Consider the following 13,446-nt stretch of genomic DNA (forward strand, 5'->3'; position numbering starts at 1 on the left):
CTTATATATATATGTGTAGGAATTCTATCCTTATATAAAATGAAACACTTAACTGTTAGCACGACACGTCTTTACTTTATTCGATTCGATTTGCAACTGTACTGTCTCGTACGGCGTCAGTAAGTGTTTTTCTTATTCAAGGTTGCAATTAATAGGTCTGTCCGGTTTTATTCAGAGTTGCAATTAATAGGTTTGTCCGGATCGTGTTGTCCGCAACTCTCCTACACTCGGCCGTCCTGACCTGTCGTTCGCCCCGAACGCTGGGTTCCACGGTTTCATATATTCGGCCACCGTCATAGTTCTACTCGGTCCCTCAAGGTCACCCAATTTTTCCACAGTGTATCTTCCATGTGGAAGTCGTTCCTTCACTGAATACGGCCCAAAAAATTTTGCTTTAATTTTAAGCCCTGAGCCATACTGCGTCCTTTTTATGGCCACTAAATCGTTAACATTGTATTCTTTTTCTGGCTTCCGTTTTGAGTTATAATTTCGCCTATTCTCTTCCTGTATCTTAGATATATTCTCTGCAGCCTTCTTTCTAACACTTTCCCGCTCCTCATCTAGTTCCCTAAGTAGTGAATCTTCTAACATATTCCGAAGTTCGATGTTATCAGATGTACGCATATCTAACCCAGTTAAAATTCGAAAAGGTGTGAGCTTGGTGCTTCTTGGAGGAGTGTTGTTCAAAAGTTGTTGTATCCTCTCAACGTGTCTATACCAATTAGCTGGATTATTGTGACATAATTTCGTCAGCAATGGTAGTATAATACGATTGATTCGCTCGACTTGTCCGTTTCCGCGTGGTACTCCGGTTGCAATAAGAAGATGCTGAATGCCCTCCTTAGCGCAATAATCTTCAAAGCTCCTAGCTGTAAATGCTGTTCCCCTATCGGTGATTATTCTTTTGGGATTTCCGAACACAGAAGCTTGTTTTTCTAACCTGTCAATTACCGAAGCCGAATCCGTACTCTTTGTTGGGTATAACCACACGAATTTACTAAAAGCATCTATCACTACAAACAAATGGTTATATTTTTTATGGGTCAACTCCATAGGCCCTAAGTGATCAAGATGATATGTCAACAGCGGTCTATCCTCCTTATCTATAGGACAAAGTAAGCCCTCCTTTTTCCCTGCCTTTGCTTCCCCAATAATGCATTCTACACAATTTCTAATAACGTTTGCCACCTTTGGCCCTATTTGCGAAATATAAAACGATTTTTCCAAGTAATCTCGGGTCTTTTTTTCCGACCAGTGTCCTACACGGTGTCCCATCCGAATTATTTCCTCTTCCATTTTTTGTGGTACTACCACCAACTCTTTTACAGGGTCTTTATATAGTATACCGTTTTTCAAATAAAAGTCTTCGTAAATATTTTTCTCTAAAGCTGCGCATACCGCTTTTACCCAATCATCACTTTGTTGTGCTTCTCTCAACCGAAAATTTAACGAATCTTCAAGTAACATGGATGTCATTCGACTAAGTGCATCGACATGTTTCATTTTCGTCGCCGGCCTATGCTCGATTATATAGTTGAAATCTTGGAGATACATAGCCCATCTAGTAACTCTGAGTGGTACGTCTTTCTTCTTCATTGTTAATGCGAACGCATTGCAATCACTCACAATTTTAAAATTTTTGTCGATTACGTAAATCCGCCACTTTTTTAATGCTTCTATAATCGCGAGAACTTCCAACTCATATGAGTGATACTTTTCCTCTTCGGGTCTAGTTTTACGACTCATATATTGTATGGGGTGGAATTGTTGGTCATCCGGGTCTTTCTGCAGTAAAACACCTCCGTATCCATGCTTACTGGCATCAGTATGGATCTCCGTTTCAGCCTTCGGATTATACAATTTCAAAATCGGTGCTTTGGTCAGTGCCTCTTTAAGTTGTTGAAAAGCTATACATTGTTTCTCATTGAATCTAAATTCAGTGTCTTTCCTAAGCATATCGCTTAGAGGCCTAGCAATTAACGCATACCCTTCCACGAACCTTCTAAAATAGGAAGTAAGTCCTAGGAATCTTTGAAGAGATTTTTTATCCCGCGGGACTGGAAAATTTTGTACTGCCTTTATCTTATCGTCCGATGGTTTTATACCCCCTTCTTCAATAATGTATCCTAAAAATTGAATTCTCTTCATCAAAAATTGGCACTTTTGCCACTTAATCTTCAACCCATAACTTTCGGCTCTCTTTAAAACCACTTTTAGTTTATGTAGCCCTTCATCACTGCTTGATGCTGGAATAATTATATCGTCCATATAAATGACGATGACTCCTTGCTGCACCAGATCTCGGAAAATGGCTGATATATAACGGCAAAATACGGCAGGAGAATTACAAATTCCGAAAGGTACGAAATTAAATTCATACTGCCCGCTATGAGTTACGAATGAGGTGTAACGTTTTGAGTTCGGTTCGACCGGAACATGAAAAAATCCGTTGGCCAGATCAAGAGTAGAGAATATCTTTGCACCCTGTAATCTTTCCAAAGCATCATCGATGAGTGCCATTGGAAAATTGTCCCTCACTATCTTTTCATTTAATTTTCTAAAATCACAACACAATCGTTTTGTGCCGTCTTTCTTTGATACCAGCACCACTGGTGACGCGTACTCTGAATTGCTTGATTGAATTATGCCATCCTTCAACCACTCCGTCACCTGGGTATCTATCACACGTTGATCTGCATATGACATTCTGCGTGGATTTTGGTAGATAGGCAAATCATCACTCAAGATGATTTTCATTTCAACTGGTGATTGGGATTGCTTTACCGGAGAGTATTGAGTAACCATATCAATTATAGGCGAGCGATAGTCTTCAGTCAAATGAGTTAAGTTCAAAAATGGATTGTCCTCAACATTTTCTAAATTATTCTCTAGGCAAAGAGACGTAAATTCTGTTAAAAGAGTGATGCATTCCGCATCGAGTGTTTTCTTACTACCAGTATCCTCTTTTTCTCCATTTCGTTGGGTTTCTTCTTTTTCTATCTCAACTGCCCTTGTTTTGTTTTGAGTTTTTTCTTTAAACTCTACAGCACCCTCTGAAAACATTACGTCCGCAAACTTTAAAATATCATTCCCGAGGACCGCTTCATATCTCAAGTCATTGCTTGTGGTAACATGGAAAGTTACCGGTGTTGTAACCCTATCTAATTCAACATTTTCTGTAATACTGCCTATAGTCTTCAACTCGCTTTCTTTAATGCCGACTAATCGTCGTTTTTCGAAGCTTGTTAGAGGACAATTAAATTTTTTGAAAATATCGTATCTAAGTAAGCTTAGGTCAGACCCGGTGTCAACCATAGCATCAACATGTACGCCTCTCATCTTAATCTTTTTGAAAATTAGTCCACTACATTTACTATATGGACAATCAAGCATCACATTAACTGTACCCCTCTCGGTTTTTATCTGCCTACCTACGTTGCTGCCACACTCGAAACTGCGATGACCCATTTGACCACACTTAAAACATTTATATTGTTTGTTATCTATACCACAGTCTTTCGCTAGATGGGAGGTACTTCCACACTTGTAACATTTCCTTACTGTCCCACTATTTTCTTGCCCATCAGAGGCCTTTCGCGGATTTTGTTCATATTGAGTTCTGTTCGAATACTGTCGCGCACCATAAACTCGTTCGTAAACTTTCAAATTTTCCTTTAAATCTTTAATTGTCTGTGCCTGGTATAGTATAGTTTTATTAGGCTTAGAGTCGGGAATACCTTCTACAAAATACCCTATCAAACTGATTTCATCTAAATTAATTGGCTTAGCTATATCCATCAACACGTATAAATATTCCCTAAACGATTCGCTACTCTTTTTACGGCGATTTTGTAACATCCTATGAATCTCTAAGGCTGATAACTTGGTGCCAAATTCATCAATAATAGCGTTTTTTAACGAAGACCAATTTTTTATGCCCACCTGACTGCGCAAGAACAACTTAGCAGCTCCTTTAAGCAGTTGCTTTGCATACACATACTTTTGAAGCTCATTCCAACCCAAAGTAACAGCATTATCCTCGAACTCTTGTAACCATTCACTAGCTTCAAGGGAATCTGTTCCACTAAATGATGGTAAACTGCCTTCGATATCCTTTAAGGTAAAGTTAGATCTGACCACGACGGTGTCCACTGAGGGATTAACTATATCTTCGTAAGTACTTTCGTTTTCACTCCCCTCGTCATCACTTTGTATGAGTTCGTAATGTCGCAAAAGTCTATCTCTCAGCTCACTCTTTCGTCCTGTCTGGGTTAGTCCAACTCGTCTCAATTCTTCTCTCAAAGCCGTTACCGTCATTGCTAAAATCGTCTGGCTGTCCATGTTTTACAATATGTTACAAATAATAGGTATAGTAAAATACAATGTTTTCAAATTATATAAGTGATAAAATATGTAAACTTAAACATATAAATTAATATACATTAGATATTGTTCTTTCGTATTCGTGTTTTTTAAGGTAAATTAAAAACGTTTGTTCTGTATTCACAAGCGAAAAAAAATTAGATCAGTACTGCAATACCAATATTACACACATTTACTCCAATTGGCCTTTAATACATTGCAAAAATGCTGATTTGTACGAATACATACGATTATGTTCTAATATTCTGTGAATCTATAGGGGAAATGAATACATTAAAAATTATTATTGTTTGATTAAAGTAGTAATATTAAGTGATAGGAATATAATAGCAATTAGTATTTCAAAATATGTTTAAAAACTTATTTAATTTTGTTTTTCAGTTTTAACTTAATTTACAGCTTTCTTACAAAAATGACAAGCTTTACTAAAACATGAACAATAGTAAAGACTTCTTTCTTCTTTTTATTTTTCCAATTGGATTTTGATTTGTTTTTCAGTTTTAACTTGTGCTATATCGCTTAAATCTAATACGAATACCTGCTCCCACTGCTGTTTTCCAATTAGTCGCTGTGCTGCGAATTCTAAATCGATTTCTTAATTCGTATTTATTCACTGAGCCTTGCTGTGACGTATGCGTTTTCTTCATTAATTTGTTGTGCGGCAAATTCTGCTAAAATTTTACATTTTCTGGTACTAGTTGAATACTGCTGTTTATTTTGTTTTCTTCTCCATATGTTGCTGTGCTGCAAATACTGCTCCGATTTCAAATTTCACTGTAACTTGTTGATTTCTGTTGTCTCTTCTCAACTCTACTCGGTATATTGCTGTGCGGCGAAATATACTTTAAATTCAAATTTCTACTTAACTCTTGATTTCTGCTGTTTCTTTTCCTCTCTACTTAGTTGAACACTTTTGCTGTCTCGTTGATTTCTGCTGTCTCTTTTCTTTTCTATTTTATATAATGCTATGCGGCGAATTATATACAACTTCAAATTCACTTGTTTATTTCTGCTGTCTCTCTTCCTTTCAGTTCAATATATTGCTATACTTCAACTTTCAATTCACTTTTAGAATCTGCTGTCTTTTTTCTACTTTAGTCACTATTTCGTTTTGTTGCGAATTATACTTCTTTTTAAACTTAAAATCACTCGTCGATTTTTGCTGTCTCTTTTTTATTCTTTTCAGTATATTGCTATGCTGCGAATAATACTTCCATTTAAAAATTCAAATTCACTCGTTGTTTCTATTAACTGTTGCTGATCTCCTCTAACATATGTTTATTGTCTTCAATATTTAAAAATTTCGTATGTAACCGTCACTTCACCACATTTGAAAGTTCTAGAAAATTGTATGTTCCGATGCAATATGTTCATATCAACGCACATACATATGTACATACTTCAACATTTATATAATTGTTCATTAATAATCTTTGTAATTTTTTCAAATTTAAATCTTTTCACGGCCGCTTTGTACACAACTCCTTCAAACACATTACAGTTTCAATTTTTAAAGTTCAAAAGTTTCCTCTGAAGCAAGTCGATTCTGTTGCTTGCACTCACAATCACCCAAACACAAGTTTTTCACGTCAAAGTCAAATTTATATTATTTGAAATCGCTCCACTAAAACTGTATTTTTATGCTCAAAACTCTTCAAATTAAAAATTTCGTTTCTGATTGAGCCCCCAAATTTGTAGGAATTCTATCCTTATATAAAATGAAACACTTAACTGTTAGCACGACACGTCTTTCCTTTATTCGATTCGATTTGCAACTGTACTGTCTCGTACGGCGTCAGTAAGTGTTTTTCTTATTCAAGGTTGCAATTAATAGGTCTGTCCGGTTTTATTCAGAGTTGCAATTAATAGGTTTGTCCGGATCGTGTTGTCCGCAACTCTCCTACATTCATATCATTCCATATTCTTCTATAGCGGACATGTTCCCATTCGGTGCAAAGTCAGCTGGAGAGTCGGAAATCACATTATCAAAAACAATTTTTCAACGGATTGCAATAATGTTTGGCATTACTTAAGTATGTTCGAGAACACGTCATATATTTTCGGTCGTAAGTTATAGCATATTTAATATTCTACGATCAGTGATAAGATAAGATCGATAAGATTGCTTATATAACATTATCAAAAAGAGAAAGTCACTGTAATTCACATATTGACGGAAATATATGTATACATACTGAAATCGTAGTTCGAAAATGGGAATTGGGAAAGTATTGAGCGAATTTTATCTATTTATGATACAAAGACGCATTATTACAAGGAAGACTGTTGGCTGAAATTCAATACCATATCTCACAGATTGACCGATTTTCGGTAAAATTGTAAATGTTCAAAAGTGAGCCATAGGAACTGAGCACTACATATTCGAGATTTGAGATTTTCCAAACTAGTGGTCTGATTTCGATTTATAAAAATTTTTATCTGGTTTGTAAAATCGAATATATTTCATCAACTCAAGGCTCACTTATTTTAAACATCTGTCTACTTTCCGGTACACTAAATGACTTGAAAGCAAAGATCGACTTAAATTTACTTATTTAAAACATTTTATTTAATCTTTTATTACAAAAGGTCAACATATTAGATGGCCACAAGTTGTACGCAAAGACCTGCTCTTCAGAGCGATTCCCGTGAGCAGATCCGCTTCATGGAGAAAATAATGGTGAAAATATTTAGCTTCTACGACGAACAGTCTCTGACCGATGTGACATTTAAAGTTTCGAACCCAACGGCTCTGTAAGTATTATTTTGTCCTCAGCATACATTAAATGATTTAGGAAAATATTTTTAATTTTTGGATTAAACAGTATACCCGCGCATCGTTTGATACTCGCAGCAGCGAGTCCTTACTTCGAGAACCTTTTCAATGGCGATCATGGCAAAAATCCTGTCTTAGAGATAAATGATATCGATAGCGATATTTTTGAGCGTCTAATAACTTTTTGTTACACCGGCCACACGTTCATTACCGTTTCTAATGTCGGTGCCATGCTGAAGGCAGCAATAGTTTTGAAATTGGACGACGCCATAACGAGGTGTGTGAGCTACCTCATGTCACACATTAATGAATACAGTTTACAGGGTGTTTACACGCTGGAGCGTGAAGCGCGTTGTGAACTTCTTAAACAGAAAATCATCGAATACGAAACAAATAATTTCATGGAGGTGAGTCTAAATATACACGTAATGTCTTACACTAACGGTACTTGTGTAACTGAAATTTGGTTTCTGATAATACCAGATCAGCCAAAGCGATGAGTTTCTGAATTTCGATGTTGAAAAAATGCAACGTATTCTGGAATCTGACAATTTGAATATAACTCGTGAGGAAGATGCCTTCGATGCCATAAAACGCTGGTTCAATTATGATGTTCCTGCGCGTCAAGAGCATCTGCCACTTTTAATAGCTTGTCTCCGGCTTACCCAATTCGATGCGGACTTTCTGTTGACACACATACAACCTCTACCTGGCTGTGAACTGTTGGCCTTCAAGGCGTTATCGTGGATCAGTAAGCCGGAAGCACGAACAAAGATAAATATGCGATTTACAGGACCACGTGGGGTCGAAGCGTTTCCGTTTATCAGAGAGCCTGAAACACAATCAAATATAAATATGCGGTTTACAGGACCACGTGGGTTCAGAGCTGCAAATTGTGGTGAGAAAACACTGCTGGCATTGTGCTCAGAGGTAAGCGCACACAGTGGATTATGTTCAAAAAGGATAATCTTAAGTTAATATACGTACAATGTTTTTGGAATAGATGAATCCCAAGCTGCTGCAATATAACAAAGCTGAGGATAAGTGGCAGGAATATGCGAGTATAATATTTGATTACTATCATTATAGGACGATTTTAAAGGATGACAATTTATTATTTATTGGCGGTTATAAAAATCGTGACACATTAAACATCGTCTGCAGTTGGAATATAAGGAATAAAACATGGCAAAATTTGCCCACCATGAACCAAGCAAGATGCGGACACTGCGTTGTCGAATTAGATGGTAAAATCTACGCGATTGGTGGTTCTGCCGATAAAAAGGTTCTGTCGTCAGTGGAAAGGTAAATATATTTAAATATGTAACGAATCACACAACTATGGCGGTTGTGAGCTTTGACAATTAAAGGTTAACCTTAAACTTAATGGTGAAAGCACTTTAGACTACTTAGATGTATTATTGTTGTATGAATGTTGGACAAGATATGGTGCCTCTAAATTTAAGAAAAACGGAATTCTGTGAAAATTTATTGTCTGATTGACTTTGACTTTAGAAAACTCCAACTCTTTGACATTATCAACGACGTCTTTAGAATAATTCTAAGTTGTTTTAATAGACCATGCAATGTCACAAAATGTCACTTTTGACGGTTCAGTTTAGAGATATCCATTATTTTTTAATTGTGTTTGTTTATTTCCAGATATACGACTTCCGATGGTTGGGAGTTCGTCAACAGCTTAATTGCTGGACGAAGCGGCGCCAGTGCAGTGACTCTGAATGGTAAAATATACATAATGGGCGGTAGTGCGGGCTTAAACAACTCGAAATCCGTCGAATGCTACAACCCGGATTCGAATACTTGGACTTCTTGCGCGGATATGATAAAAGTTCACATTTTACCTGGTGTAAGTTAGATACAAAAATAATTATTAATATTAGTTGAACGTTCATCCAGTCATGGTTTGTTAGATTGAGAAGAGTCTAAGAACGGTATATGACGTCTTAAATTAAGTGTTTAAATATTAACACTCGACTCCTTGGATTTCTTTTACTATAGACGGATCTTCTACTTTACAGGCGTAGACACCGCTTACGCGATTATAGCCGAGTCCACAACAGCGCGCCAGTCGTTTTTACTCTTCGCTACATGGCGCCAATTGGATATTCCAAGCGAAGCCAGGTCCTTCTCTACCTGGTCCCTCCAACAGAGTGGAAGTCTTCCTCTTCCTTTGCTTCCCTCGGCGAGTACTGCGTCGAATACTTTCAGACTGGAGTGTTTTCGTCCATTCGGACGATATGACCTAGCCAGCGTAGCCGCTATCTTCGCTGAACTATGTCAATGTCGTCGTATATCTTATACAGCTCATCTTTCCATCGAATAAGATATTATCGGTGGCCAACGCGCAAAGGATCATAAATCTTTCGCAGAACCGTTCTCTCGAAAACTCGCAACGTCGACTCATCGGTTGTTGTCATCGTCCAAGCCTCTGCACCATATAGCAGGACGGGAATTATGAGCGTCTTATAGAGTTTGGCTTTTGTTCGTCGAGAGAGGACTTTACTTTTCAATTGCCTACTCAGTCCAAAATAGCACCTTTTGGCAAGAGTAATCCTGCGTTGGATTTCCAGGCTGACATTGTTGGTGGTGTTTACGCTGGTTCCAAGATAGATGAAATTATCTACAACTTCAAAGTTATGACTATCAACAGTGACGTGAGAGCCAAGTCGCGAGTGCGACGACTGTTTGTTTGATGACAGGAGATATTTCGTCTTGCCCTCGTTCACCGCCAGACCCATTTGCGTTGCTTCCTTGTTCAGTCTGGAGAAAGCAGAACTAACGGCGCAGGTGTTGAGGCCGATGATATCAATATCATCGGCATACGCCAGCAGCTGTACACTCTTATAGAAGATTGTACCTGCTCGATTCAGTTCTGCAGCTCTAATAATTTTCTCCAGCAGCAGATTGAAAAAGTCGCACGATAGGGAGTCGCCTTGTCTGAAACCTCGTTTGGTATCGAACGGCTCGGAGAGGTTCTTCCCGATCCTGACGGAGCTTTTGGTGCCGCTCAACGTCAGTTTACACAGCCGTATTAGTTTTGCGGGGATACCAAATTCAGACATCGCGGCATAAAGGCAGCTCCTTTTCGTGCTGTCGAAAGCAGCTTTAAAATCGACGAAGAGGTGATGTGTGTCGATTCTCCTTTCACGGGTCTTTTCCAAGATTTGGCGTATGGTGAATATCTGACCGGTTGTTGATTTGCCAGGTCTAAAGTCACACTGATAAGGTCCAATCAGTTTGTTGACGGTGGGCTTTAATCTTTCACACAATACGCGATGTTGAGGAGGCTTATCCGACGGTAGTTGGTGCAGATTATGGGGTCTCCCTTTTTATGGATTGGGCATAGCACACTTAAATTCCAATCGTTGGGCATGCTTTCGTCCGACCATAATCTGGAAAGAAGCTGATGCATGCCCCTTATCAGTTCTTCGCCGCCGTATTTGAATAGCTCGGCCGGCAATGCGTCAGTCCCTGCCGCTTTGTTGTTCTTCAGGCGGGCAACTGCAATTCGAACTTCTTCGTGGTCGGGTAATGGAACGTCTGTTCCATCGTCATCGATTGGGGAATCGGGTTCGCCTTCTCCTGGTGTTATGTGTTCACTGCGATTCAGCAGGCTGGAGAAGTGTTCCCTCCATAATCTAAGTATGCTCTGGGCATCGGTGGCTAGATCACCTTTGGGGGTTCTACAAGAGTATGCTCCGGTCTTGAAACCTTCTGTAAGCCGCCGCATTTTTTCGTAGAATTTTCGAGCATTACCCCTGTCGGCCAGCTTATCAAGCTGTTCGTACTCACGCATTTCGGCCTCTTTCTTCTTCTGTCTGCAAATGCGTCTCGCTTCCCTCTTCAACTCTCGGTATCTATCCCATCCCGCACGTGTTGTGGTCGATCGTAACGTTGCGAGGTAGGCAGCCTGTTTTCTCTCCGCTGCGACACGGCACTCCTCGTCGTACCAGCTGTTCTTTTGCACTTTCCGAAAACCAATGGTTTCGGTTGCAGCTGTACGTGTAAGGAGTTTGAAATGCCGTTCCAAAGTTTCCTTATACCGATTTGTTGACGAGTGCTCTCAGAGAGCAGGAGTGCAAGCCGAGTAGAAAATCGTTCGGCTGTCTGTTGTGATTGCAGCTTCTCGACGTCGAACCTTCCTTGTGTTTGTTGGCGTGCGTTTTTTGCTGCACAGAGGCGTGTGCGAATTTTGGCTGCAACAATATAGTGGTCCGAGTCGATGTTAGGACCTCGGAGCGCACGCACATCTAAAAGAGACGTGTCTTCCATCTATCACAACATGATCGATCTGGTTGGTAGTTTTTCGATCCGGAGACAGCCAGGTAGCTTGATGAATCTTCTTATGCTGGAATCTAGTACTACAGATAACCATATTTCGGGCCCCGGCGAAGTCGATCAGCCTCAACCCATTTGGGGATGTTTCCTCGTGGAGGCTGAATTTACCGACCGTAGTGCCAAAGATACCTTCCTTGCCCACCCTGGCGTTGAAGTCGCCAAGCACGATTTTGACATCGTGGCGGGGGCATCTCTCATAAGTGCGCTCCAAGCACTCATAAAAGGCATCTTTGGTCACATCGTCCTTCTCTTCCGTCGGGGCGTGGGCGCAAATCAGCGATATGTTGAAGAACCTCGCTTTGATGCGGATTGTGGCTAGACGTTCATTCTCCGGAGTGAATAATAGTACTCGGCGACGGAGTCTCTCTCCCACCACGAACACCAAACTTGCGCTACTTTATATGGCCACTGTAGTAAATGTCACAAGGACCTACTCGCTTCTGTCCTTGTCCCGTCCATCGCATTTCTTGGACGGCGGTGATGTCAGCCTTTATCTTTACGAGGACATCTACCAGCTGAGCAGCGGCACCTTCCCAATTAAGTGACCGGACATTCCAGGTGCATGCCCTCAAATCATAGTCCTTATTTCGTTTGCCATGGTCGTCATCAAAAGGGGGGTCTCTCATCCGAGGCTGTTTGTTGTTTTTCATTGGGGGTGTGTTTTGCGTGGCGGGTCCCAAACCCAGCGCACAACCCCATTCAGGGGATGTTTCGCATTCTCACTTTAGCTCGCCTTCAAACGGATGTTCTTAGGCAACCCAGAGGATACTTGGTCAAAGACCGGAAGTCGTGAGCTGCTTGAGTCGTATGTAAAAGAATCGTTTCTGGCCACTCCCAAGTGAATAGCGATCAGAGAACTTTCTTCACTTGCATGAACTTCTACACATGACTCCATCCTCCATCCTATAGGCGGATCTACGTAACCGTATCCTCTCAGAGTTTTCCAATTTATTTGTGAAATGGATACTCTCGTTTGATTTCACCCTTGCAAGCCTTCTCTAGAGTTTTCAAAATTAGCAAAAGTAGCTCCGCTTCAAACAAATTACCAAAATTGTCTAATTGAAAGTAGTCACTGATTTATTTAGTCGCACTCTTAGCTCTATTAAAACTAAATACAAAGTTTATTGTTACTTTTTATATTACAGGCAGCTGCACATAATGGTCGCATTTATGTTTTAGGGGATAGGAGTGCTGACAAAATTGTTGAACGCTACGATCCCCAGCGAAACACATGGTCTACGGTATATTAAGTTGATTTTTGCATATCGCTTGATCTCAAATTAAATATTCTTGAAAACATTTCGCAGATTTTCTATTTGAGTTTTGGCAGTGGTTTTATAACTTGCGTATCACTAGACAATAAACTATGGGCCATTGGTGGCAGCTTTCCCCCCATCTTTGGTATCATGAAAACTCTATCAGTCTATGACGAGGAAAATGACCTTTGGGAACTAAAGGCCTTATTAAAAGAAAGAAATGTTCGTTCTTGTTTTGTTGTGCGTGAAGAGTTTTTAACGTTGAATGAGTGAATAATATTAATGAATATAATTTTTGTAATAAATTCTCTTATAATAAATACCAAAATATCTGATTTTCTCGCTTTGGAAAACGCGTCATATATTTGGTATGCTAGACAAGTTTTAGATAATATTCTCTTACATCTAGATGTCTACAGAATCAGGACAAAATATATGCTTACGTAATAGGGTGTCCGTTATTTCTAACCAATATCTAAAGGAATCATAATAGAAGCAGAATTGAGCATTGTTGGTAAGTTAAGGAGTATAATGTACGAAGTAAGAATTATTTGCTAAATAGTGCGAAAATCCCATGTTAATTAAATGGGAAAAGTATCCTTATTTAGGCAGGGTTAAACGGCATCGAAAAAATTTTTCTTTGTTTCCAAAATTGTTTTTAGGTCAAAAAGA

The 13,446-nt window shown here is 39.3% G+C and overlaps 1 protein-coding gene across 1 annotated transcript in view; it reads left to right on the forward strand.

Moving 5' to 3' along the window:
- The window catches only part of LOC105233783 (kelch-like protein 20), a 229,579-nt gene extending 216,517 nt beyond the window's left edge, over nucleotides 1-13,062 (forward strand). The window contains exons 5-9 of the mRNA XM_049450590.1: nucleotides 8,021-8,089; nucleotides 8,163-8,464; nucleotides 8,822-9,026; nucleotides 12,664-12,759; nucleotides 12,826-13,062. Of these exons, the coding sequence (XP_049306547.1) occupies nucleotides 8,021-8,089; nucleotides 8,163-8,464; nucleotides 8,822-9,026; nucleotides 12,664-12,759; nucleotides 12,826-13,047 (894 nt within the window). The 3' untranslated portion in view covers nucleotides 13,048-13,062. The remainder of the gene's footprint in view (nucleotides 1-8,020; nucleotides 8,090-8,162; nucleotides 8,465-8,821; nucleotides 9,027-12,663; nucleotides 12,760-12,825) is intronic.
- The last annotated feature ends 384 nt before the right edge of the window (nucleotides 13,063-13,446 follow it).

This window comes from Bactrocera dorsalis, chromosome 2, assembly GCF_023373825.1.
Source record: "Bactrocera dorsalis isolate Fly_Bdor chromosome 2, ASM2337382v1, whole genome shotgun sequence".
In the NCBI taxonomy this organism is placed as follows: Eukaryota; Metazoa; Arthropoda; class Insecta; order Diptera; family Tephritidae; genus Bactrocera; species Bactrocera dorsalis.